General features: G+C 43.5%; 1 protein-coding gene across 1 annotated transcript in view; it reads left to right on the top strand.

The window, feature by feature from the left end:
* ITSN1 (intersectin 1) overlaps positions 1 to 24,760 on the top strand; it is a 172,675-nt gene extending 147,915 nt beyond the window's left edge. The window contains exons 30-38 of the mRNA XM_022552996.3: positions 752 to 935; positions 2,946 to 3,044; positions 13,717 to 13,884; positions 18,165 to 18,377; positions 19,394 to 19,515; positions 20,576 to 20,658; positions 20,983 to 21,066; positions 21,886 to 22,059; positions 24,538 to 24,760. Coding sequence (XP_022408704.1) covers positions 752 to 935; positions 2,946 to 3,044; positions 13,717 to 13,884; positions 18,165 to 18,377; positions 19,394 to 19,515; positions 20,576 to 20,658; positions 20,983 to 21,066; positions 21,886 to 22,059; positions 24,538 to 24,686 — 1,276 coding nt within the window. The 3' untranslated portion in view covers positions 24,687 to 24,760. The remainder of the gene's footprint in view (positions 1 to 751; positions 936 to 2,945; positions 3,045 to 13,716; positions 13,885 to 18,164; positions 18,378 to 19,393; positions 19,516 to 20,575; positions 20,659 to 20,982; positions 21,067 to 21,885; positions 22,060 to 24,537) is intronic.
* The last annotated feature ends 317 nt before the right edge of the window (positions 24,761 to 25,077 follow it).

The following is a 25,077-nucleotide window of genomic DNA, read 5'->3' as shown; positions in this document are numbered from 1 at the left end:
ATGCAGCTGGACTCCTGAACAAACACTTTCCAGTCCCTCTAGTCCCTTCTCAGCTTCCAGGATATAAATTGTTTGAGTCTATGACCCATTATCATATGAATAGGCTTGTCTCTTCAGAACTCCTCTTAATCCAGTCAACTTCAAATTAGCCACAGTGATGAAGCAGTGAACCAGAGAATGGCACAGATTGTTCAGACAATCATTTATACCTGGCTTTCGTGAACATAATGGGATTATTTTTCTGTGGCAGTTGATTTACCATCTTGATTATGTTTTGTTTGGGCTGAAATTGAGCCTCCATGGCCCCTGGCAACAGCAGCTTCCCTTGGGTAGCACTGGCCCCGGAAACAGGTTCAGTGTTGGGGCCATACCAGCCTGGACAGATCATCCATAAAGTGAGACATCCACCCAGGGATCCTGTCTGAGTTATTCAAAAACAGGATTCCATATATTTCCACAAGAAAAAAATGTCTTTTATGCTGACTTGTTCAGCAAAGTTGTGTTTTTTTATTTTAAGTTTTTCTTCCTAAGAGCCAGCAAACAGACTTCATGTCAAAGAAAAATGCCCCAGTGATACCTCTTTGTAGCACTAGACTCATTGCTTTTTCTGTTCCTTGTCTGCCACATAGATGCTTTAGTGGCCCTGGGTTTGTGCCCCTCACACACATCCCGTTTCTGTACCACCTGGAAGTGTGCTGTGTACGCGTCAGAGAGCGTGAAGAGGGCGCTCACTTCTCGTGTTTCTGTGCAGAGCGCTGAGAGTTCGCAAGAAGATGTCTGGGGAGAAGATGCCTGTGAAGATGATCGGGGACATCCTGACTGCCCAGCTGCCACACATGCAACCCTACATCCGCTTCTGCAGCTGCCAGCTCAACGGGGCTGCCTTGATCCAGCAGAAGACAGATGAGGCCCCCGACTTCAAGGAGTTTGTCAAAGTAAGGAGCCCAGGCTGAGCTGAGTCTCTGCCCCCGCCGAGTGGCCGTCTTCCAGCCGCTGGGCGTGTGAGGGGCTGATTCGCACATTTACAGAAGGCCAACAAGGGTGAGGTCTCGGCTGAACAGTAGGGGCTGCCCCTCGCTGGCGGGTGGCTGGGACCAAGGGGGTGGGCTTGGAGAGGAGGGACCAGTGCTGGCCTAGAAGCTCTGCCTTGGCCTGGTGTGAGTGGTGTTATTTGAATACACGTTTAAATCCTCCATCTCAATTTTAGGCCTAGGAGGGCTGGTGGGTCTCAGGTTTCCTATTCTGTTTAATCTGAGCATCCTCAGTTCTTTGCTGCTCTCTGCCCTTCACCTGCAAAGGGAATGGCCGGCAATCCCAATGGACCCTTTGTTTTTTTCCCAATTCGTTCTTTTTGATGAGCTCAAGCTCTAAGAAGCCCATGGGGGTGAGTGTGGGACGCCAGGACCTCTGCCTTGGAGGATAACAAGGGTCTGGAGAGCCATGTGCCCACCAAGGGACATTGTGGGGAAGTGGGTCCCATGCTGCTGGAGACCCCAGGCTTTGGGTCTACTGCCCTTCGCTGGGGTGGGTCCCTGCTGGCCAGGCCAGCCCATGCAATCAGCCCCAAGCTCTCCCAGAGGGGAAGAAAAAAGAGAATAAAATAACGTCTGCTAAACAGGCACATTTTGATGAACAGACAGCAAAATAATCATACTAATGACAGGCTTATCTTTGTACCTCCTGCATTTTGGGGGCAGGCCTTTCCCACTCCCCCGAGTAACCAAGTTTGTGGAGTCATCACTGGGAGGGGAAAATGCCATCTCTTCTCGGCCGTAGCATCAGATGTTCTTGTTCTTTCTTTCTCACCCTGTTTCTCAATATTAAATGCTCTGATTTTCTACCCAATGAGTGGGGCATCTAAGGGAAGAAACACTGCTATGAAGTAGGCCTAGGGTGGGCTGGAGACTGGAGAGCAGATACTGGGCTGCCAGGTGCCATGGGCCACCTGGGGTTCCAGCCAAGGGCCGCGTCCTCCCTGGGTGCAGGCAGGATGAGTTCATCACTGGATGTACTTGAACTTGAGGAAAATGCTGACACCAGCCCAGGAGGGGCCTTGTTGCCCCTCCCCTTCTCACCCCTCCCCTCATCCCCTCTCCCTGCCTCATTCCTGCGGGACTTTGACATGCCTTTGCCTGCTGCAAAGTGTTCCTGGAATAATGGTGTCCACGGATGGAGCAGGTTCAGGCACTGACAGGTCCCAGGGCTTGGGGTCCAGGTCATGGCATTAAACCTGTTCCTAAGACATTAAACCTGACCAGAACCTTTGAGAGCTGTCACCATATAACCCCTGTGACTTGTAGACAGGGTCACCTTTTGGAGGTAAAAGGACTCTTGTCCTCCAGTCAAGTTGACAAAAGTGGTGGAAGGAAAGAGGCAGGGAGTCCAGAGTGGAGATAACCACAGCCCCTGGGACTGGGGGCCTGACCCTCATGTCTTGGCTTCACCATCCCTACCCTTCTGGGGCTCCCACCGGCAAGTGCAGGTGTCACCCAAAACAGACAGTGAGATCCGGCCAGGCCCTTCCAGCATCTCTGGCACTTAAGGGGGATTTTTGTTCTGACCCTACAGTCTTGTGACTCTCCTTGCTCCTGGGAATGTTATAAAGTTTTGGTAGGTATCCAGAGGAAATATTCTCTGTAAAGCCAGAATCTCATCTCTGGAAGTAAGGAACCACATGTCCCATGGAAGGTCCACTGGATCTGGGGAGCAGGGGTCAACCCTGCAGCTGAGTCACGTCCAAGGTATATTCCCACTCTCCATCTGGAACGTGCCTCCTCCTGGCTTGGGGATAACCAGCCCGGCTCTTCCAGCTCCGATTCCTCAGCTGTCATTCAGATAAATGAGACAATGTGACGGGTGGGGAGTCCTGAATAACATCGATGTTGATGTCACTGACCAGATTTTGCAAACTTCTTAAGTACATTTAAAAAAATCTCTTATTGCAGAGACTGGCCATGGACCCTCGCTGTAAGGGAATGCCACTCTCTAGTTTTATACTGAAGCCTATGCAACGGGTAACGAGATACCCACTGATCATTAAAAATGTAAGTAGCTGTCTTGCCTTTTCAAGTAGAGGAATGCTTTCCCAGCAGGTCAGGAATCTGGGGCCATGGGCAGTTAGCCAGCCAACACACCTGGTATCTATTGTGTAGAAATCTTATACCAACAGGCTGCAGGAGGCATCTACTTGGTAACTCAGAAAGAAAAGCTGGCTTATCATGAAAAGAGCTAATAATACACAGCCTTCAGCTGTGCAACCAAGTGGCCTCCACCTTCTAAGTCGGAACATGAGAACTCAGTTCTTTTCCTAATACAGGCAGAGCGTCTTTAGGCCTTGGTTTTCCTAGTAAGAAAGAGAGAAAGAAATATAGTTTCCACCACTCGTCTTCAGAAAGCCATTGTGAGATACTTTATGTTGATATTAGATGATTGTTTTCCTCCTGTCATTTTAAGAAAGCCAATACTGAAAGAAAAGAATAGAAAAGTTAGGGTTTCAGCGTGCCCATCTGTAAAGTGAGTGAGCAGACTTAGACATCCTCTGAGCCTGTGATTCTATAACCACAGGGAGGAAAGCTCCTGGAGAGAAGTTTTAGATCTGGTTCCTTTCAATGGAGAATTTAGAAGCGCAGATCTAGACACTGGTGTGCTCACTGATACTGGGGTGTTGTTGCGTTTTGAGTCTCTCAGTGGCCAAGCCAGGCAATATATGTATGTGTATATATTCACACCCACATATTTACATAACATAAGTGTGCAAACATATTTATTTCAAGATTTATATATATTATAATATGTATTAAAACCCATGAGTTCACACCAATACTTCCTGTTCTAATCTAGTATCATGGAATTTATTCTAGCCTTTCCCCTTTCTCTGTATATAACTCCCTTCTCCATGAGAAGCCTGGCTCTCATTATCCTCAATAGATTTACTTATTTGCTGAATCCCCTTATATGTAGCAAATTTCCCTCTTGTATAAGCCAGTTCCTCAGTCCAAGCCCAGTATGACCCCACAAAATACACTGTGGCCACATTGGTTGAGTTAAAGGATTAGTTTTGAAAGAAGCTTTCAATCTACTGTTTCCTTTTCTCCAACTTGACAGTTACTATTAAACTAACTCAACACCTTTCTTTACTTCCCCCAATATTTAGTTGGGAATTGAAGTTGGAAACAAGCTTTTTAAGTTCTAAGGGCTTCCCTGGCGGTCCAGTGGCTTAGACTCCACACTCCCAGTGCAAGGGGACCAGGTTTGATCCCTGGTCAGGCAACTAGAGCGCACATGCTGCAGCAAAGATCCTGCAGGCTGCAACTAAGACCTGGAGCAGCCAAATAAATAAAATAAATATTAAAAAAAATAAAATAAAATAGGTGTTCTAGGTCTAGCTAATGGGGAGAAAAACAAAAACAAGAAAAGGACTGAGAGACATAAATATTAAAAAAGAAAAAGCAAATTATCATTCTGTGCAGAAACATGATTGTTACCCTAGAGAACCCAAAAGAACGAACTGAAAACTAGCAAACCTAAGAAGAGAATTTTTAAAGTTGGCCAGTTATAACATACATATGGAAAACTGTAAAAATACTAAGATTAAATGTTCTTTATAATACTGAGGTGGAGAAATTCTTAGCATGGCACCAAAGACAGAACTTTAAAGAATTTAGAGTTGTAGCAACTTGAAAAAAATTTTTTTTCCTCTGGGAGAAACCTAGATGTTCATTAAGGAGAGTAGTTAAATAAAGTGGTGAGTCTATACTATGAAAGAGACTTTTTTATATTAGCTGGAATGATATCTAGAAAATGCTGTTAAGTTAAAACAAAACAAACCAAACAAACAAACAAAGCCCAAAAACAACCTTTCACAAGCAATCCTACAGTATGGTCCATTTTGCAAAACCGAGGAAAAACTCTGTGTGACTGTTAAATGTATGTGGAGCATCTGAAGGGAACTAAAGGGATGCCCTTAAGCCTGGGTACAGTTACCTCTGAGGCAGGAGAGCAAAGGGGATAGAGCACAGTTGTTATCTATACTTCCGTGTTGTTTGACTCTTGCATATCAAGAATGTGTTCATATTATTTGAATAAACATTTTTCTTAAAAAATGTTGTGTAACAAAATATAATGAACAACATTAAAAGACAAATGACAGATATAAGCTGAGTAAACAGATTTTAACTGTATATAAGAAGATACCAACTAGACATTTCTGAGAGGAGTGTAGAATAGTGGTAAAGAACATGCTGTCATCTTGAATGAGGTGTTGTGCAGAAGTCTGCCATGGAATCTGTGATCTGACGCGTTAGGCACAAAGCCTCTGCACACGACCCCCTATAAGCACATGAAACTGGACTGAGAAGAAGAGTCACAACTATTGCCCTCGAGCTGAGGTGTCATTGTCACCATTTCCCATGAGAAAGTCTGGTCTGAAGTGCAGGGGGGAGGCCTCTGAACGTGGCCCTCTATGAGCAAGTGGAACTAGACTGAGCACATAGGAAAAGAAAAAAAGCCGTGGGGCTGACAGGGTCTTGGTGCTCCGTCTGGGTGTCAGGCCTGAGCCTCTGAGATGGGAGAGCTGAGTTCAGGACACTGGTTCACCAGAGACCTCTCGGACCCACATAATATCAAATGGCGAAAGCTCTCCCACAGATCTCCATCTCAACGCCAACACCCAGCTCCACTCAACAAGCAGCAAGCTACAGTGCTGGACGCCTTATGCCAGACAACTAGGAAGACAGGAGCACAACCCCACGCATTAGCAGAGAGGCTGCCTAAAATCATAAGAAGGCTACAGACACCCCAAAACACACCACTGGATGTGGTCCTGCCCACCAGAAAGACAAGATCCAGCCTCATCCACCAGAACACAGGCACCAGTCCCCTCCACCAGGAAGCCTACACAACCCACTGAACCAACCTTAGCCACTGGGGGCAGACACCAAACACAATGGGAACTATGAACCTGCAGCCTGGGAAAAGGAGACCCCAAACACAGTAAGTTAAGCAAAGTGAGAAGACAGAGAAACACACAGCAGATGAAGGAGCAAAGTAAAAACCCAACAGACCAAACAAATGAAGAGGAAATAGGCAGTCTACCTGAAAAAGAATTCAGAGTAATGATGGTAAAGATGATCCAAAATCTTGAAGATAGAATGGAGAAAATACAAGAAACGTTTAACAAGGACCTAGAAGAACTAAAGAGCAAACAAACAATGATGAACAGCACAATAAATGAAATTAAAATTTATCTGAAGGAATCAATAACAGAATAACTGAGGCCGAACGGATAAGTGATCTGGAAGATAAAATAGTGGAAGTAACTACCACAGAGCAGAATAAAGAAGAAAGAATGAAAAGAATTGAGGACAGTCTCAGAGACCTCTGGGACAACATTAAATGCACCAACATTCGAATTATAGGGGTCCCAGAAGAAGAAGAGAAAAAGAAAGGGACTGAGAAAAAATTTAAAGAGCTTATAACTGAAAACTTGCCTAATATGGGAAAGGAAAGAGTTAATCAAGTCCAGGAGGCACAGAGAGTTCCATACAGGATAAATCCAAGGAGAAACATGCCAAGACACATATTAATCAAACTATCAAAAATTAAATACAAAGAAAAAATATTAAAAGCAGCAAGGGAAAAGCAACAAATAACATAACAAGGGAATCCCCATAAGGTTAACAGCTGATCTTTCAGTAGAAACTATGCAAGCCAGAAGGGAGTGGCAGGACATATTTAAAGTGATGACAGGGAAAAACCTACAACCAAGATTACTCTACCCAGCAAGGATCTCATTCAGATTCAACAGAGAAATTAAAACCTTTACAGACTAGCAAAAACTAAGAGAATTCAGCACCACCAAACCAGCTTTACAACAAATGCTAAACTTCTCTAAGCAGGAACTTCAATAGAAGGAAAAGACCTACAATAACAAACCCAAAACAATTAAGAAAATCGTAATAGGAACATATATATCGATAACTACCTTAAATGTTAATGGATTAGATGCTCCAACCAAAAGACATAGACTGGGTGAATATATAAAAAAACAAGACCCGTATATGTGCTATCTACAAGAGACCCACTGACATAGACTGGGTGAATGGATACAAAAACAAGACCCGTATATATGCTGTCTACAAGACACCCACTTCAGACGGAAGTCTGTAGGGACACATACAGACAGAAAGTGAGGGGATGGAAAAAGATATTCCATGCAAATGGAAATCAAAAGAAAGCTGGGGTAGCAATTCTCATATCAGATAAAATAGACTTTAAAATAAAGACTATTACAAGAGACAAAAAAGGACACTACATAATGATCAAGAGATCAATCCAAGAAGAAAATATAACAATTGTAAATATTTATGCACCCAACATAGGACCACCTCAATGCATAAGGCAAATGCTAACAGCCATAAAACGGGAAATCACCAGTAACACAATTATAGTAGGGAACTCTAACACCCCACTTCACCAGTGAACAGATCATCCAAAATGAAAATAAATAAGGAAACACAAGCTTTAAATGATACATTAAACAAGATGGACTTAATTGATATTTATAGGACATTCCATCCAAAAACAACAGAATACAGTTTCTGCTCAAGTGCTCATGGAACATTCTCCAGGATAGATCACATCTTGGGTCACAAATCAAGCCTCAGTAAATTTAAGAAAATTGAAATGTATCAGGTATCTTTTCCAACCACAGCTCTATGAGATTAGAAATGAATTACAGGGAAAAAAACGTAAAAAACACAAACACATGGAGGCGAAACAATATACTACTAAATAACCAAGAGATCACTGAAGAAATTAAAGAAAAAATCAAAAAATACCTAGAAACAAATGACAATGAAAACATGATGACCCAAAACCTATGGGATGCAGCAAAAGCAGTCCTAAGAGGGAAGTTTACAGCAATACAATCCTACCTCAAGAAACAAGAAAAATCTCAAATAAACAACCTAACCTTACACCTAAAGCAGTTAGAGAAAGATGAACAAAAAACCCCAAAGTTAGAAGAAGGAAAGAAATCATAGAAATAAGATCAGAAATAAATGAAAAAGAAATGAAGGAAACAATAGAAAAGATCAATAAAACTAAAAGCTAGTTCTTTGAGAAGGTAAACAAAATTGATAAACCATTAGCCAGACTTATCAAGAAAAAAAGGGGGAGACAAATCAATAGACTTAGAAATGAAAAAGGAGAAGTAACAACTGACCCTGCAGAAATACAAAGGATCATGAGAGATTACTACAAGCAATTATATGCCAATAAAATGGACAACCTGGAAGAAATGGTAAAAGTCTTAGAAAATTTTACCTTCCGAGACTGAACCAGGAAGAAATAGAAAATATAAACGGACCAATCACAAGCACTGAAATTGAGACTGTGATTAAAAATCTTCCAACAAAAGCCCAGACCAGATGGCTTCACAGGTGAATCCTATCAAACATTTAGAGAAGAGCTAACACCTATCCTTCTCAAACTCTTCCAAAATATAGCAGAGGGAGGAATACTCCCAAACTCATTCTACGAGGCCACCATCACCCTGATACCAAAACCAGACAAAGATGTCACAAAAAAAGAAAACTATAGGCCAATAACACTGATGAACATAGATGCAAAAATCCTCAACAAAATACTAGCAAACAGATTCCAACAGCACATTAAAAGGATCATACACTATGATCAAGTGTGGTTTATCCCAGGAATGCAAGGGTTCTTCAATTATACAAATCAATCAATGTGATACACAATATTAACAAACTGAAGGAGAAAAACCACATGGTCATTTCAATAGATGCAGAAAAAGCTTTTGACAAAATTCAGCACCCATTTATGATAAAAACCCTCCAGGAAGTAGGCACAGAGGGAACTTATCTCGACATAATAAAGGTCATATATGACAAACCCACAGCCAACATTGTTCTCAATAGTGAAAAACTGAAACCATTTCCAGTAAGATCAGGAACAAGACAAGGTTGCCCACTCTCACCACTTTTATTCAACATAGTTTTGGAAGTTTTAGCCACAGCAATCAGAGAAAAAAAAAAGAAATAAAAGGAATCCAAATTGGAAAAGAAAAAGTATAACTGTCACTGTTTGCAGATGACATGATACTATACATACAGAATCCTAAAGAAGCTATCAGAAAAGAACTAGAGCTAATCAATGAATTTGGTAAAGTAGCAGGATACAAAATTAATGCACAGAAATCTCTGGCATTCCTATACACTAATGATGAAGACTCTGAAATAGAAATTAAGGAAACACTCCCATTTACCATTGCAACAAAGAGAATAAAATACCTAGGAATAAACCTACCTAGGGAGACAAAAGACCTGTATGAAGAAAACTGTAAGACACTGATGAAAGAAATTAAATATGATACCAACAGATGGAGAGATATACCATGTTCTTGGATTGGAAGAATCTTTATTGTGAAAATGACTATACTACCCAAAGCAATCTACAGATTCAATGCAATCCCTATCAAATTACCATTGGCATTGTTTACAGAACTAGAACAAAAAATCTTAAAATTTGTATGGAGACACAACAGACCCCGAATAGCCAAAGCAGCCTTGAGGGAAAAAAGTGGAGCTGGAGGAATCAGACTCCATGACTTTAGACTATACTACAAAGCTACAGTAATCAACACAATATGGTACTGGCACAAAAACAGAAATATAGATCAATGGAACAAGATAGAAAGCCCAGAGATAAACCCATGCACCTATGGTCAGCTAATCTATGACAAAGGAGGCAAAGATATACAATGGAGAAAAGACAGTCTCTTCAATAAGTGGTGCTGGGAAAATGGACAGCTACATGTAAAAGAATGAAATCAGAACACGCCCTAACACCATACACAAAAATAAACTCAGAATGGATTAAAGACCTAAATGTAAGACCAGACACTATAAAACTCTTAGAGGAAAGCATAGGAAGAACACTCTTTGACATAAATCACAGCAATATCTTTTTTGATCCACCTCCTAGAGTAATGGAAATAAAGGCAAAAATAAACAAATGGGACCTAATGAAACTTCAGAGCTTTTGCACAGCAAAGGAAACCATAAATAAGATGAAAAGACAACCCTCAGAATGGGAGAAGTTATTTGCAAATGAATCAATGGACAAAGGATTAATGTCCAAAATATATAAATAACTAATGCAGCTCAATATTAAAAAACAATCAACCAAATCCAAAAATGGGCAGAAGACCTAAATAGACATTTCTCCAAAGAAGACATACACATGGCCAAGAAGCACATGGAAAGCTGCTCAATATCACTAATAATTAGAGAAATGCAAATGAAAACTACAATGAGGTATCACCTCACACCAGTTAGAAAGGGCATCATCAGAAAATCTATGAACAACAAATGCTGGAGAGGGTGTGGAGAAAAGGGAACCCTCTTGCACTGTTGGTGGGAATGTAAATTGATACAGCCACTATAGAGAACAGTATGGAGGTTCCTTAAAAAACTAAAAATAGAATTACCATATGACCCAACAATCCCACTACTGGGCATATACCCAGAGAAAACCATAATTCAAAAAGACACATGCACCCCAATGTTCATTGCAGCACTATTTACAATAGTCAGGTCAGGGAAGCAAACTAATTGCCCATCGACAGACGAATGGATAAAGAAGATGTGGTACATATATACAGTGGAATATTACTTAGCCATAAAAAGTAATGAAATTGGGTCGTTTGTCGAGATGTGGGTGGATCTAGAGAGAGTCATACAGAGTGAAGTAAGTCAGAAAGAGAAAAAAATCGTATATTAATGCATGTATGTGTAACCTAGGAAAATGGTACAGATGAACTGGTTTGCAGGGCAGAAATTGAGACACAGATGTAGAGAACAAACATATGGACACCAAGGGGGGAAAGAGGCGGAGGTGTGGTGGTGATGGTGTGATGAATTGGGTGATTGGGATTGACATGTATACACTGATGTATATAAAATTGATGACTAATAAGAACCTGCTGTATACAAAAATAAATAAAATTCAAAAAAAACAAAAACACACAACAACAACCAAAACCAAAAATGTGTAGAAGACCTAAATAGACATTTCTCCAAAGAAGACGTACAGATTGCCAACAGACACATGAAAGGATGCTCAACATCACTAATCATTAGAGAAATGCAAATCAAAACTACAATGTGGTATCACCTCACACCGGTCAGAATGGCTATCATCAAAAAATCTACAAACAATAAATGCTGGAGAGGGCATGGAGAAAAGGGAACCCTCTTACACTGTTGGTGGGAATGTAAATTGATATACAGATGTCAAGAATGGACCTGAGGACGCAGGGAGTGGGAAGGGTAAGCTGGGACGAAGTGAGAGAGTGGCATGGACATATATACACTACCAAATGTAAAATAGGTAGCTAGTGGGAAGCAGCAGCATAGCACAGGGATATCAGCTCGGTGTTTTGTGTCCACCTAGAAGGTGGGATAAGGAGGGTGAGAGGGAGACGCAAGAGAGAGAAGATTTGGGGATATATGTATATGTATAGCTGCTTCACTTTGTTATACAGCAGAAGCTAACACAACATTGTAAAGCAATTATACCTCAATAAAGATGTTAAAAAAATAATTTAAAAAAATGATGTCAGGGACCAGGCTGCTTGTATTTGAATCTTGGTACCACTCCTGTGTGCCCTTGGGCAAGTTACTTAACTTTTCTGGGCCTCAGTTCCCTTATATGTAAAATAGGTATGCTAATAGTACCTACTGCATAGGGTTGTGAGAAATCAACTGAGTGAATATATGTATGTCTGGCTCCTACTAAGCCGTATATAAATGTTAGCTTTATCATTTAGTGCACTTACATACTAAGTGTACACAAAATTCAAATTCTCTGGTAATAAAAGAAATGTATAACCAAACAAGAAAATACCTGCTTTTGGCTTTCCAGGTAGGCATATATTGAAAAGATTGTGAGTCCTCAGTGTGGGCAAGATTGCTTGTGGAAGGTGGATTGGTTCAGCCTTTTGGAGGGCGATGTATACATCAAACTCCATGCTCTCTTTGGCTCAGCACTACCATCTCTAGGAATTTATTCTAAAGAAATAATCAGAGAAATATTGAAAAATTGGAAACATGAAGTTTTATGGGAAGGAAACTGTTTAAATGCATTGTGGTTCATCCTTACAATGACATATTATAGAATCTTTAAAAATGATGCTCTATATACTTCAATTAAAAAATAATAAAATGATGATCTAGGTCCATATAAAGTGGACACTAAATACTGTGCTATAACTGACGTGAAGTGGGAAAGAAGCAAGTACAAAATGGTACAGTGTAATATGGTAGCATGATCCAATGTTTATTTTTTTTTAACTATATGTATTTATATCTACGCAGAGTGTATTAACGGATAGGCAGAGGTTATTTCCAGATGGTGCAATTATGGGTGGTTTTTAGGTTTTTTTATAACTTTCTAAATTTTCTAAATTTTATACAATAATAATTTTACAATGAGAAAAAACATAAACCTATTTTCATTTTGAAAAACAAAAAACAAACAAAAAAGAATTCACACAATTCAGCTATGTGGGCTTCCTGTCGAGAGCAGTTGTCCTCAGTCTTGGCTGTATGTTAGAATCACCCAGGGAGCTCTAGAAAATTCTGATGCTTGAGTCCCACCCCTGGGGATTCTGATATGGTCAGAGTTGAGGCATCAGGACTTTTCAGAGGGACTCTAATGTACACCCAGGATCCATCCGGGGCTGGGGTTGTTGTTTGGAGATGATTGGTGGACACACAGGACCCAGATTGGGTGTTTTCCTCAAATTGGGTGCCTCCTTAGGACTTTAAACCAAAGTATACCCTAGGGATGAGATATTATTCAGGGTAAAGCCCACTTGACTTATTTGTATATGGACAAGGCCTGGGCAAGTACACCCTCAACATAATCCTAGTACATTGCAAAGATAGCTTAGGACCTTTCTTCATTCTTAGTGTCTTTCCTCAGGATGACTGTTCTCAATGTCCTCAAAGTCCTTTGAGAATCTGATGGTAACTGCTGTCACTTACTGAGCACCTTTAAAGGGCCAGGTACTTTGCAAAGTGCTTTACTTGTATCAAGCCATTTAGTCCTCCAAACAACCTTACGAAGGAGGTGCTATTAGTATTACCATTTTTCATATTAGGAAAATGAGGCTCAGAATATTTATGTGACTGACCCATATCATGGCTGGTCAATGGCAGGGCAGGGATTTTAACCCAGGAGGTCTTGCTCTAGAGCTGGCACTTTTAACCACTGGCTTGGAATAATTTATCCAGAAAAATGCCTTTGCTCAGATGCACCCATTAGCATGTAGTTCCATGGGTCCATAGATGCCTACAGCTGTGCATGGACCCAGGAAAGAGCCATTCTCCAGGGAGAAAGCCACATGTGGTGCAATATTGCCCTTGCTGTAGCCACTGCCCTCCTCATACTCCAAGTATAGATAATGTGGCAGCCCCTGCCCCCCAAGGGTCCCCTGCCAACAAAGAGTGGTCATCTCTCTCCATGTCATTGCCAAGGTGCGTGCTTAGAGCTTCAGTTGCTCTTGTGGGCACTGTTCAGGAAAGGTCTGTGCTATGCCCTGCCTCTGTTGGGTCTGGCCCTCCAGAACAGTGAACCGCAGGCTCACCCACACTGTCTAAGGATGTTGTCTTCTGTTCTCCAATGTAGATCCTGGAAAACACTCCTGAAAACCACCCAGACCACAGCCATTTGAAGCATGCCCTGGAGAAGGCAGAGGAGCTGTGCTCCCAGGTGAACGAAGGGGTGCGGGAGAAGGAGAACTCGGACCGGCTGGAGTGGATCCAGGCCCATGTGCAGTGTGAAGGCCTGTCTGAGGTAGCGCCTTAGGGTGTAACCTGGGTCTCCCCCACTGAGCCTTGGCAGCTGGCCTGAAGGAGGATGAGAAAAGAGCATGAATTGTCCTCCCCATTGGCCTCCAGTTTGCTAATTCTCTCTCCAGCTTCTTCTAATCTGCTGTTTAATCCATCTACTGAGTTTTTTTAAATTTCAATTATTTTCTTTTACCCTTTCCAGCATTCTAGTTATTTTCTCTAATCTGCTGGTTTCTTTCTTGTCTTGGTCCTTTCACAAATGACCATGCTTCTCATTTGTTTCCTAACACATTTAAAATATATTCTTGTATATTTCAGATCTGATTATTCCATTAACTCAGGTTATGAGTTTCACTGTTTTGTCTGTTGCTTCTGCTAGCTCTCACCACACATGTCTGTTTCTCTGTATGTACTTTGATTTTTGATTGTGAGCTCAACATTCCTTGGAACTTTATCTGTGGGATCTTTGAGGTCTGAAGTTGTATTCCTCCTGCAAGTGTTGCTAGCTACCAGGATCACCCTAAATTAGATATAGAGGGGTTTTCAGATCACACTAGTGTGTGAATTGTGGTTGTAAACTTAAATGAGAACTGCATTGTGGTTACAAATTCTCAGGGACATTTTTTTTTCCCTCCACTTACACCAAGTTCAAAAACAAGCAAGTTTTCTTTGTCATCCCTTCTGTGCTGAGTTTACTTGTCATTCTTCCTTTGGAGTCCAGCGTTTTGGGATCTCCTGTTATCTCATGTGGGCCCTGGATATATCTCCTGTCTCTTGCACCCTCCATAGCCTTTAAAATGGAAGCTTAAGGTCACCAGATTTAAGAAAGACTCTCAGGGCTAAAGCCAGCTTAGGGACTTGTTTATCTTCCAGGGTTCACATTTTCATGCTGTTTTTGACCTCTTCAAATTTCTTATTTTCATTTTTAATTTTTACCACCTTACTTGCATTTAAAAACTACAGTTCTATATTTTATTTGGTTTTGAAATTTTTCACTGGGTGAGTCAGAGTCTCTAGTCCACCATACTACCAGAAACAGAGTCTCTCCTGTAGTATTTGATTCTCTTCTTGTCCCTTATCTTTACTTTAGTCTCATTCATTCTTTCTGCCTGTTCTCACTCTCTTTCTCTTTGCCTCTGTACACACACACAGATACACACATACATACACACATTCATGCACACACACCGTTGACTAGGGTTTACCAAAATGCCCAGGCAGACTGTCTCCCTCACCCACTCTTCCTGTGGCTCCTTCCTTCTTACAAGCTTCAAAGGCATTCACTACCTGAGGAAGTTACACCACTGCTTCCTCCCTGCCCTACCTCCTGTCCCCCTTCTGTGAAGGTGTGGGATAACCAAAGTTATGGAAGCAGCCATGTGGAAACCAAGGTGATGGATGTGGGTTCCCATTTTGGAACTGTGTTGATAAGCAATCCAGGGGCATTCACTGGTTGGTTGGCTTACTTATTCATTCATTCATTCAATAAACATTTACTGCCCATGTGCCTTGTTCAGTACTAAACACTGAGGACATGGAAATCAATAAGATGTGACCTACGCCATCTCAAGAAGCCTACAGTCCTGGACCAAGTAGAGGGATCAAACCAGTATTTACCACACAGTGTGAGACGTTATGAGGCAGATCTAGGTGCCAAGTGCTGTTGGACACTCATGGAGGAAGGAACCATCATGGAGGGATTCAGGGACATGTTGGAGAAGGTGACACTCGGCTGGGTGTTGAAGGATGAAGATACCTCTCCAGGAAAGAATCCAGGGGGAGGGCATTTCAGTGGAGGGCACAGCCTGTGCAGGACTTGGGTAAGCAATGTAGGGTGACAGGTGATAAGCTTTAAGGCAAGTTGAAGCCAGGGCAAGGAAGGGCTGTGTATCATTCCAAGGAGCATTAACTTGATCCTGAAGACAGTGGACTTGAACAGCTCCTGAATCTGCCAGCCTGAAGTGCAACTGTGCACTTTTTCTTATTTTTTTCAATGTTCCCTATCTTTTTTCTTCCTTCCTTCCTTCCTTCCTTCCTTCTCTTTCTTTCTTTCTTTCTTTTTCTTTCTTTCTTTCTTTCTTTCTTTCTTTCTTTCTTTCTTTCTTTCTTTCTTTCTTTCTTTCTTTCTTTCTCTCTCTCTCTCTCTCTCTCTCTCTCTCTCTCTCTCTCTCCCTCCCTCCCTCCCTCCCTCCCTCCCTTCCTTCCTTTCTTTCTTTCTTTCTTTCTTTTTCCACACCACGTGGCTTGCAGGATCTTAGTTCCCTGACCAGGGATCGAACCCAGCCCCAGCAGTGAAAGTACAGAGTCCTAACCAATGGACTGCTGGGGAATTCCCCTCACTGTGCACTTTTAAAGGGGTCCTTCCCTGAGTATCAGGGCTGCAGTCACGGGACTCAGTGAGGCCTGGGTCTTCATCTTAGAACATTAAGAATAGGGAATTCCCTGGTGGTCCAGTGGTTAGGACTCCACACTTCCACTGCAGGGGCATGGGCTCAGAGGACTAAGATCCTGCATGCCACATGGCACAGCAATAAAAAAACCCTCAAAACATTAAGAATAAAATAAACTCTTGTCATTTGCTTTTTTGGGATGTATATACCCTCTTTGAAATAGACTGTTGTCCTTCTTTAGTGATCGATCCTGCCTGGCTGTTGTACACCAGCTTTCTGTATGGTCTGTTTTGTCTGTACAGTCAGGGTTCACAATCGTGGGGAGGGGGCATGTTGGCTTCTGTTCCCTGGCCCAGATCTGGACACACACCAGTGATTAATTTTCAAATAAATGCCATCTTTGGCATTCTTGTCTTAAGATCAAGAACTATCAAGTCTGTTCCCAATTCACGTATGTTCAGTGTTAGCCTGGCCAGTTGGAGGCTCTAACCTTTGAGTGTGAATAAACCACATCAACTCTATGTCATCCAAGTGAATTGCTAGATTCATTGCCCCCAAGTGGCTTGAACTCTCTCTTGGTGAGTAAAAAGGGCTAGATTGACATCCTTTGAAGGCTCTCTTTGTGATGTCACCTTCAGTCTTTGGGGCTCCCTCAGAGCCTCAGTGGGAGGTTAGAGGCCCTCGTCCCTCCTTGTACCTGAGAACAGAGTGGACTGGTCACTCTTCCTTGCTGCCTATAGGTCTCTGGTCATAGAGGCCCCACTGATTCTTTCTCCCACACTGGAGGCAGGCAGGTGGCCAGCAGCATCTCTTGGGGAATGTGTGTTGTGAACTGTCACCTCTTCATTAATACTCTTCTCAGGGAGGTCTGTAGGGTTCATAGCTCTGGAGAGAGCCTCAGCTTTGAAGGCTGCTGGATGGAGGATACCCCTGGGGCCCAAGTGTGGGCAGGTGGAGACCCGAAGTTCTGACTCCTGCCTGGATCGTATCACTTCCTGGGCACAGCTGTGGCCTTCCCCTCCCTCAGTCTCTCCCCCGCTATCCAAAAGGGGGGCCTTAGTGGGGTTATATCTTCTACAGTCTCCCTCTGCCCCTTTAGAACCTGCTCACAGGAGATGATAGAGCCCAAGGGGGGATGATAGAGCATGAGATGATAGAGCCCAGGGGGATGACAGAGCTGCGTTTCCGCACTTAGATCTGTCTCCAAGTTTTGGGAAGTGGAAGAAAGAGAGCTGCCTGTCCCCTTCACATTTTCAGGACCAGTGAATTGGGTGAGATATAATGGGCACCAAGAGTGTCTGTTCTGCTTGGCTTCGAGGCATCTGTCAGCACCACTGAGTTTTGTAGTCCACCCATGTGGTAGGGGCCTGGACTCAAGCTGCGCCTTGGAAAGTAGCATTTGTCCTGTAGAACTGTACAGAGAGAGTCGCTGCTGCTTTCCAGAACCGCGTAGGACTGTCTGAGCCTGTGCAGGGCCATCATTGGAGCTGGTTCATGCCACCTCCGGCGGACTAGCCTGCACACAGCACATACCCATTAAGGAGGGAGAGGGCTGAGTGTTTTCTTCCTGCTGCCCAGTTTCCCCAATAAATACAAGGGAGAAAAGCACCAGTCGCCCTGAGACACTGAGCAGACCTCAAGGAAAAGCATTAGGAATTATAGCCAAAGTTCATCTTGACACGTGGAATCTCCAGAACCACGACTTTGACTTCTTGGCTCCAAAAGTCCCTGCCTGAAGTTTTCAAAGCAGTCCTTGATTTGAGCCTAAGTTACAGGCTTCAGATTCTGATGGAACCCATGCTTTCAGATGCAGAAAAACAAAACAAAATGAAACAAAACAAAAAAATGACCTCACTTTATCCTGTCTTCTTTGGGTTTTGTTTTCCTTTCTCAGCAACTTGTGTTCAATTCAGTGACCAACTGCTTGGGGCCACGCAAGTTTCTTCACAGTGGGAAACTCTACAAGGCCAAGAGCAACAAGGAGCTGTATGGCTTCCTCTTCAACGACTTCCTCCTGCTGACCCAAATCATAAAGCCCCTGGGCTCTTCGGGCACCGACAAAGTCTTCAGCCCCAAATCAAACCTGCAGTATAAAATGTACAAAACCGTAAGTTTGATTCTAGATTGCAACATCAGGGTTGATGTTTGGGGGAGGAGGAAGTTTCCAAAAGGAGCATTTCAGCAGGGTTTGGAGGCTGTGGCATACAGGAAGTGCAGGGGCTGAGACAGGATTTAGGGTGACCACAGCATCACGGGTCCAGCAGTATCAGAAAAGGAACGACGCTCAAATCAACTGACGAAACATCTATTAGCTGTCAAGTGGCTACTGTGGGTCCCCCAGATGTGTTGAAGATATGCCTTGCCCTGGTGGGGTTCCCGGTCTAGTGTGGCAGGTGTGGGAAAGTTCGAGACTAGAACTCAAGCACCCACTTCCTGAACATTCCCAGATCTCCCTCCAAACTTCTCAAGATGGTTTGGAACATCTGTGCCCCTCACCTTTTTCCAGCAAAAGCCAGTCTACATAGTCAACGTGTAGAGAATTTTCCTAAGCTGTTTATTTGGTCTGCTTCTACGTGCATGGCTGTGTTTGTGTGTCTTCATGTCATGGGATATTGTTTTTCTGAACTTGTCTCTGTGTGGGTATTTTCACAGAAGAATTTTCTCTGAAGCAGCAGTTAGCTTTATTTTGGGAAAAAGCACAATGTACTTATGTAGCTTGTCACTAGCAGCTTTGTATGAACAACTTGGAGAGAATTGCTTGGAGGTAGAGTTGATGGAAACTGCTGACTAGGATATACTATGAGAAAAACAGACCCATCAGTTCTTATTCTGGAGGACTTTAAAAATACCTGCAAAACGGAGGGGGGAAATCCATATTTATAATTTGCAGTATCTGAAAGTCAATATGAACACAAAATCATTATTCTGGTATAGTTTACTGAAACACCCTTCCACCCCCGCCGCAGACACACACACACACACACACACACACACACACACACACCCTTCACCCTCAGTCTAGTTTATTAGAACACGTGCACGTAAGCACACACACATACTCATAGTTTATTGCAATACATGGCCCCCAGTCTGGTTTTGTAATGGCTGTGCATTATTTTTCAGCCTATTTTCCTAAATGAGGTTCTAGTAAAATTACCCACTGACCCTTCCGGGGATGAACCCATCTTCCACATTTCCCACATTGACCGAGTCTACACCCTCCGAGCAGAAAGCATAAACGAAAGGTAAGACCTGCCTCCTCACTGGCACTGGGCGCCCAGGTCCCACCAGGTGTAGGACAGATGTGGGACATTTAATTAATCAGCAGGTCCCAACGTTCCTTCAGTTGCAATGCCACCCCCTCTGGCTGGAGGTGGGGCAGGGGCATGAGGGTGGGGCTGTCTTAATACGTTTTTCTAGAGCCTCTCGGAAGTTTGACCCATGGCATGAATTTTGCAAAGTAAAAGGCATTGAAATGAATTTTGCTTGAGAATTTTTTAAAAAGCAATTTTCAGAATTTGAGATAAATGGAGCATCTCGTTTCCCAAGGTTTCCCAGGTGGCAGAAACCAATAGGAAAGTGATTTGGGGATGGATAGGACCACCTAATCCTGACTCCCTCCTCAGCTGGCTCCCCTGGACAGACGTTCTGGATCCTAGAACTGTGGGCATTTTTGCTTTAATCTCTTCTACAAGGTTCTGCCCCGGAGCCAAATGAAACAGATTATTTTCTGAAGGGTGAACTTGACATAAGACCTACAGCATTCCAAGAGCATTTGTGCCAAAAAGCAGGAAATTGGCTAAAGTTGTCATGCATATGCTTCTCAGGAAAAGGAAGGTGAAAACATCACGCCAAGATGTTGGGGAAAGCCAAGATGCTTTCCCCAGCGTGTGTGTGCTCTTTCACGGAAAGTGGTTCCTTATCTGGGAAATGGTTTCTTTCCTTGGATGGTTTAGTAAGAGAAATCCTTCTGGCCTTATTGGATTAGGCAAATATGTGTTGCTTTTCAAGAAGGAAGGAAGAGGAGTTGTTGCCAACATCTCCTCCAGGGCAGCATTTATCATCATAGATTTTCTTCCCTGGGGACGCAAACTCAGGTCTTGAGTACATCAGTAAAAATATCACTCGTGCCTTTGTTGTGCATGGTAGAAATCATGATTAGCACCATGTGACATAAAACCAGACTTTCTTTGCTGAGCCTTTGTTGTAAAAATCAAACGAACAAGGCAGAGTCCTAGAAACTGAATTTGTACAGACCTGAAGCCTGAGTTCTGTTTGGCACCGTTCTGTCTCTCCCTTTCCAAGGACCGCCTGGGTGCAGAAAATCAAAGCTGCTTCTGAACTCTACATAGAGACGGAGAAGAAGAAGCGGGAGAAGGCGTACCTGGGTAAATACATCGCTGAGCAGAGGGGCCCGGGATCCTGCAGAGTGGCGGCAGAGAGCCGTTTGGTTGTGCCTAGAACCCTTAGAGCTGGAAGATGGGCCTGGGGGTAGGGGAGAGCCTGAGGGGGCAGGCAGGCAGAAGAGGGAGAGCGGGGGTGCAGGGTGAGGGGTGGAGAGCAGATTCCAGGATCAAGGAAGCGAGAATTCAAGGTGGAGTAGGGGTGGGGAATTGTTCTTGCAGGGGAGCATAAGACAGATCATGAGGCAAACCAGAAAGGCAGCAGATCCTAAACGGGAGCATTTTGTGTTGTTTCTCTTGCCGTCATAGTCCGTTCCCAAAGGGCCACAGGCATTGGAAGGTTGATGGTGAACGTGGTTGAGGGCATTGAACTGAAACCCTGTCGGTCACACGGTAAGGACCCAAGAGGCCCCCTCTATCGCATATTAGTGGTGGAAGCCTTTTCTGCATCCCCTCCACCTGGCTTTAAAACAAATGTGCTGTTTCCATAATCCTCAATTTCCTTCCAGACTTGGATTTTGTAGCACTTGTTAAAAAAATTTTTTCTTTAATTCTTTTCCACCATTTTGCTTTCGAGAAAGATCTGAGTGGCTGCCCTTTCACAATACAGTCAACCCCTCTGTATCTGCAGGTTCTGCACCTGCGGATTCAACCAACTGCTGATCGAAAATATTCGAAGAAAATTTGAAAAATTTCCAAAAAGCAAAACTTGAATTTGCCACACACTGGCAATGCTTTACATAGCAGTTACATTGTATTAGGTTATTACATGTAATCTAGAGGTGATTTAAAGTATATGGGAGGATGTGGGTAGCAAAGCCTATACCATTTTATCTAAGGGACTTGAGTATCTGAGCATTTGGGTATTTGTGGAGGGTTCTGGAACCAGTCCCCGTGGATACTGAGGGATGACTGTGGTTTTGACACAATCTAGGGCTAAAGTGAGGAGACAGGAAAGGCTTAGTTTTGAAGCCCACTAATGTAATTATTTAAGTATTATGAATATTTAAGTAGTATACTTTAAGTATGATGCTGGATTGTGTGAGTTTCCACCTGGATTCTCCATTTTATGCAGCTTATTAAGTATGGCATTGTAGTGAGATCAAAATGAGGGGTGTAGCGGGAACAGCTGCCACATGACTGTGACCCCGCCACGCTCACCCAGAAGAGCTGGGTAGCAGGCGGGAGTCAAGCAGGCTCTGTTCCCTCTAGGAAAGAGTAACCCGTACTGCGAGGTGACCATGGGCTCCCAGTGTCACATCACCAAGACAATCCAGGACACTCTGAATCCCAAGTGGAATTCCAACTGCCAGTTCTTCATCAAAGACCTGGAGCAGGAGGTCCTCTGCATCACCGTGTTCGAGAGGGACCAGTTCTCTCCAGACGGTGAGTAAAAAGCGGCCCCGAGGCACGCTTCCCCTTTCGCTGTCACTTGGCTTTCATGGATAAATATTTTCTACCTGGGAACTTGGTGCCCAGAATTTCTTGTGCTTCCTGCCAGAAAGATGAGGTTGGCATTAGACAAGACTCAGCATCCCTTGGAAAGAGGCCTTCACTGATGCCAGGTTGTCTCAGAGAAGGTGGACAAAGCATGCTTGGTCTAGAGTGGTCCAGCTGCCCTAGACAAAGACCATGGTCCTGTGCTTCCCCAAAGCAAGTAAATGCAGAGAGAGCTATACCACAAAGCCTCCACCCAATTCTTTAGTCCTTGGCTAAAAGCTATGGAGAAAATTCATAAAACTAGCCAGTAGAGCAAGAAGAACATTAGCCCACAAAAAACGTGGCAGAATCGATCAGTGCCCTTTGGGTGACATTTCTGGTTAATTAAAGGGATGGGATTGTGTTGGATGTATCATCCCTTCAACCAACTTTCTGTTTCTGCTTGAGCCTGGAAAAAAAAAATGGGACTGGCAATGATTCTGAGAAACTTCTCTCTCCCTTCCTTGACCCAAAATAAGAGAGTAAGTTTAAAGATTGCGGTCTCAACTTAATTATATTCAAAGGAGTAAAATTAAGTGCTAGGAGTGAGGATCCAGTGCAGGCATGATCTGTGCAAGGCTTAAATTGCTCCACGTGGCTTTTGTCTTTTCGTACTTTTATATGAATTATCTCGTTGTGAGTTAGTTACTATTAATTGTTGCCCAGAGATGGTCACATAGCAGGCTAAATGTTAGAGCATGACCAGACCAATCTGACTCATAAGTCTGGGCTCTGAAGCACTGTGTTTCAATGGCAATTTGGTTTTAAATTTATTTATTTTATTTATTTTTGGCTGTGTTGGGTCTTCCATGCTGCGCACATGCTTTCTCTAGTTGCAGCGAGCGTGCTCGCTAGTTGTGGCTTACGGGCTCTAGAGCGCAGGCTCAGTACTTGTTGTACACAGGCTTAGTTGCTCCGCGGCACGTGGGACCTTCCTGGAGCAGGGATTGAACCCGTGTCCCCTGCATTGGCAGGTGGATGCTCAACCACTGAGCTACCAGGGAAGTCCCTCATTGGCAGTTTTTATTCTGATAAATAAAGGCTTGAGGTTGGATTTATTTTAGTAGTGAAATACCACGACACAATGGCAGCTCCACTAGAGTTTAAATTGCAAATCCTAGTATTGTTCTTACTTCAAAGATCATTTCCATGAAATGCACAAGGGGAAAAATAATCCAGTATCTTCCACCAGAAAAAATTCCCAGGTTTTAACCGTTGAAAGAAAAGCTGTTTCCTGTACAAGTGTTCCTGGATCATAGTATATTCCAAAAACTAATCATTGAATGAAAAAATGAAGGAGTTAATGGTCTGGAGGCCCGTTTAACACCATTGTGCATTTGCACAGCGTCAAAAATAGTTTCAAACACGCTCACGTCCATTCTCATACTGACTCAATATTTGATAAAAAGTGGTGTTGAGATAGTCCTGGGAGCATGGCTGGAAGCACGCAGCTCCCGTGCTGTCACCTCCTCCCCACCCCCTCGAGTTTGCTCTCTGGCACTTACAGTGGTGCATTATAAGGACCAGCCCTTGTTCACCATCCTTGGCTTTTCGAAAAGGAGTGTAACATCGCGAAGCATGTTCCTGGGTCAACCCCTGGGAGAAACTACTGTCCAATTTTTGTCCCAGAAATAGCTGACTTTCTTCTGGGCAATTTCTTTAAATTTCATGTAAGTTGCAAATTGCTCAGCAGATAGGACATCTGGTTCTGCATTGCCTCCCAGGAAGCTCATAGCCCTTTGGGGGTCCTCGAGTGTGAGGAAAGTCTGTGTTTTGAGCTCCTTCTGGGCTCTCCTTCATCCCCATCCTGGTACCTTTTTGTTTTCACTTCATTCAGAAATGATGCTGGGCTTCCCTAGTGGTGCAGTGGTTAAGAATCCGCCTGCCAATGCAGGGGACAAGGGTTCAAGCCCTGGTCCGGGAAGATCCCACATGCCGCGGAGCATCTAAGTCCATGTGCCACAACTACTGAGCCTGTGCTCTAGGGCCCCCGAGCCACAACTACCGAGCTTGCATGCCACAACTACTGAAGCCCGTGCGCCTAGAGCCCGTGCTCTGCTACAAGAGAAGCCACTGCAATGAGAAGACCCTGCACTGCAACGAGGAGTAGCCCCCGCTCACCGCAACTGGAAAGGGCCCGCACGCAGCAACAAAGACCCAATGGGGTCAAAAATAAATAAATAAAATAAATAAATTTATTTTAAAAAATTAAGAAAATAAAAATTATGCTGTCATTGTAGTCCCTGAATTCTCAGAAACTGACCTAATTCCCTTTTGGAAGAAGGAAGAGTATAACAATTTACTGGGACACTCCCAATATGCCAAGTACCTGCCTTGAAGAGAAGGCATCCTCTCTGAGGAGGGTCTGTGTGTTTCTCCTTTCAGATTTTTTGGGTCGGACGGAGATCCGCGTGGCTGACATCAAGAAGGACCAGGGTTCCAAGGGTCCAGTTACAAAGTGTCTCCTGCTGCATGAAGTTCCCACGGGAGAGATCGTGGTCCGCTTGGACCTGCAGTTGTTTGATGAGCCTTAGGGAGCCGGCCCAGGGTGTGCTTGGCAGAGCTCCAGCCTGAGGCAGCAGGTGCTGTCTGGAAATGGTGTTGCTTTTCGAGGACCACTGTTTGGTGTTCAGCCACAGGGCAACAGGACGGCAAAGACAGGACCCTCAAAGCTTCTGGGAATACTTCTTGACAATCCTTCCCCCTAAACAATTTCCCATTTTGTGAAGCAAAACTGTGTTTTCCTTTGTTTTCGCTGCAGGGCTCATCATGGCTTCCAGGGTCTTTGAAATCCCATCGCCCCCAGCTACGTTCAGTTGGGAGTCTGACCCATGCCTGGGCCTGAGGCTTGGGTCTGGTTACTGTAAAATAGATTTATAAATGCCATGTCTGTATGTTTGGAGAACTCATGTAATCCTCCTGTTT

Source organism: Delphinapterus leucas, chromosome 4, assembly GCF_059928025.1.
Source record: "Delphinapterus leucas isolate spDelLeu-1000000601 "Yukka" chromosome 4, BTC_Dleu_Yukka2, whole genome shotgun sequence".
Classification (NCBI taxonomy): Eukaryota; Metazoa; Chordata; class Mammalia; order Artiodactyla; family Monodontidae; genus Delphinapterus; species Delphinapterus leucas.
The sequence above is the reverse complement of the archived record's forward strand: the minus strand, read 5'-3'. Positions and strand labels throughout refer to the sequence as shown.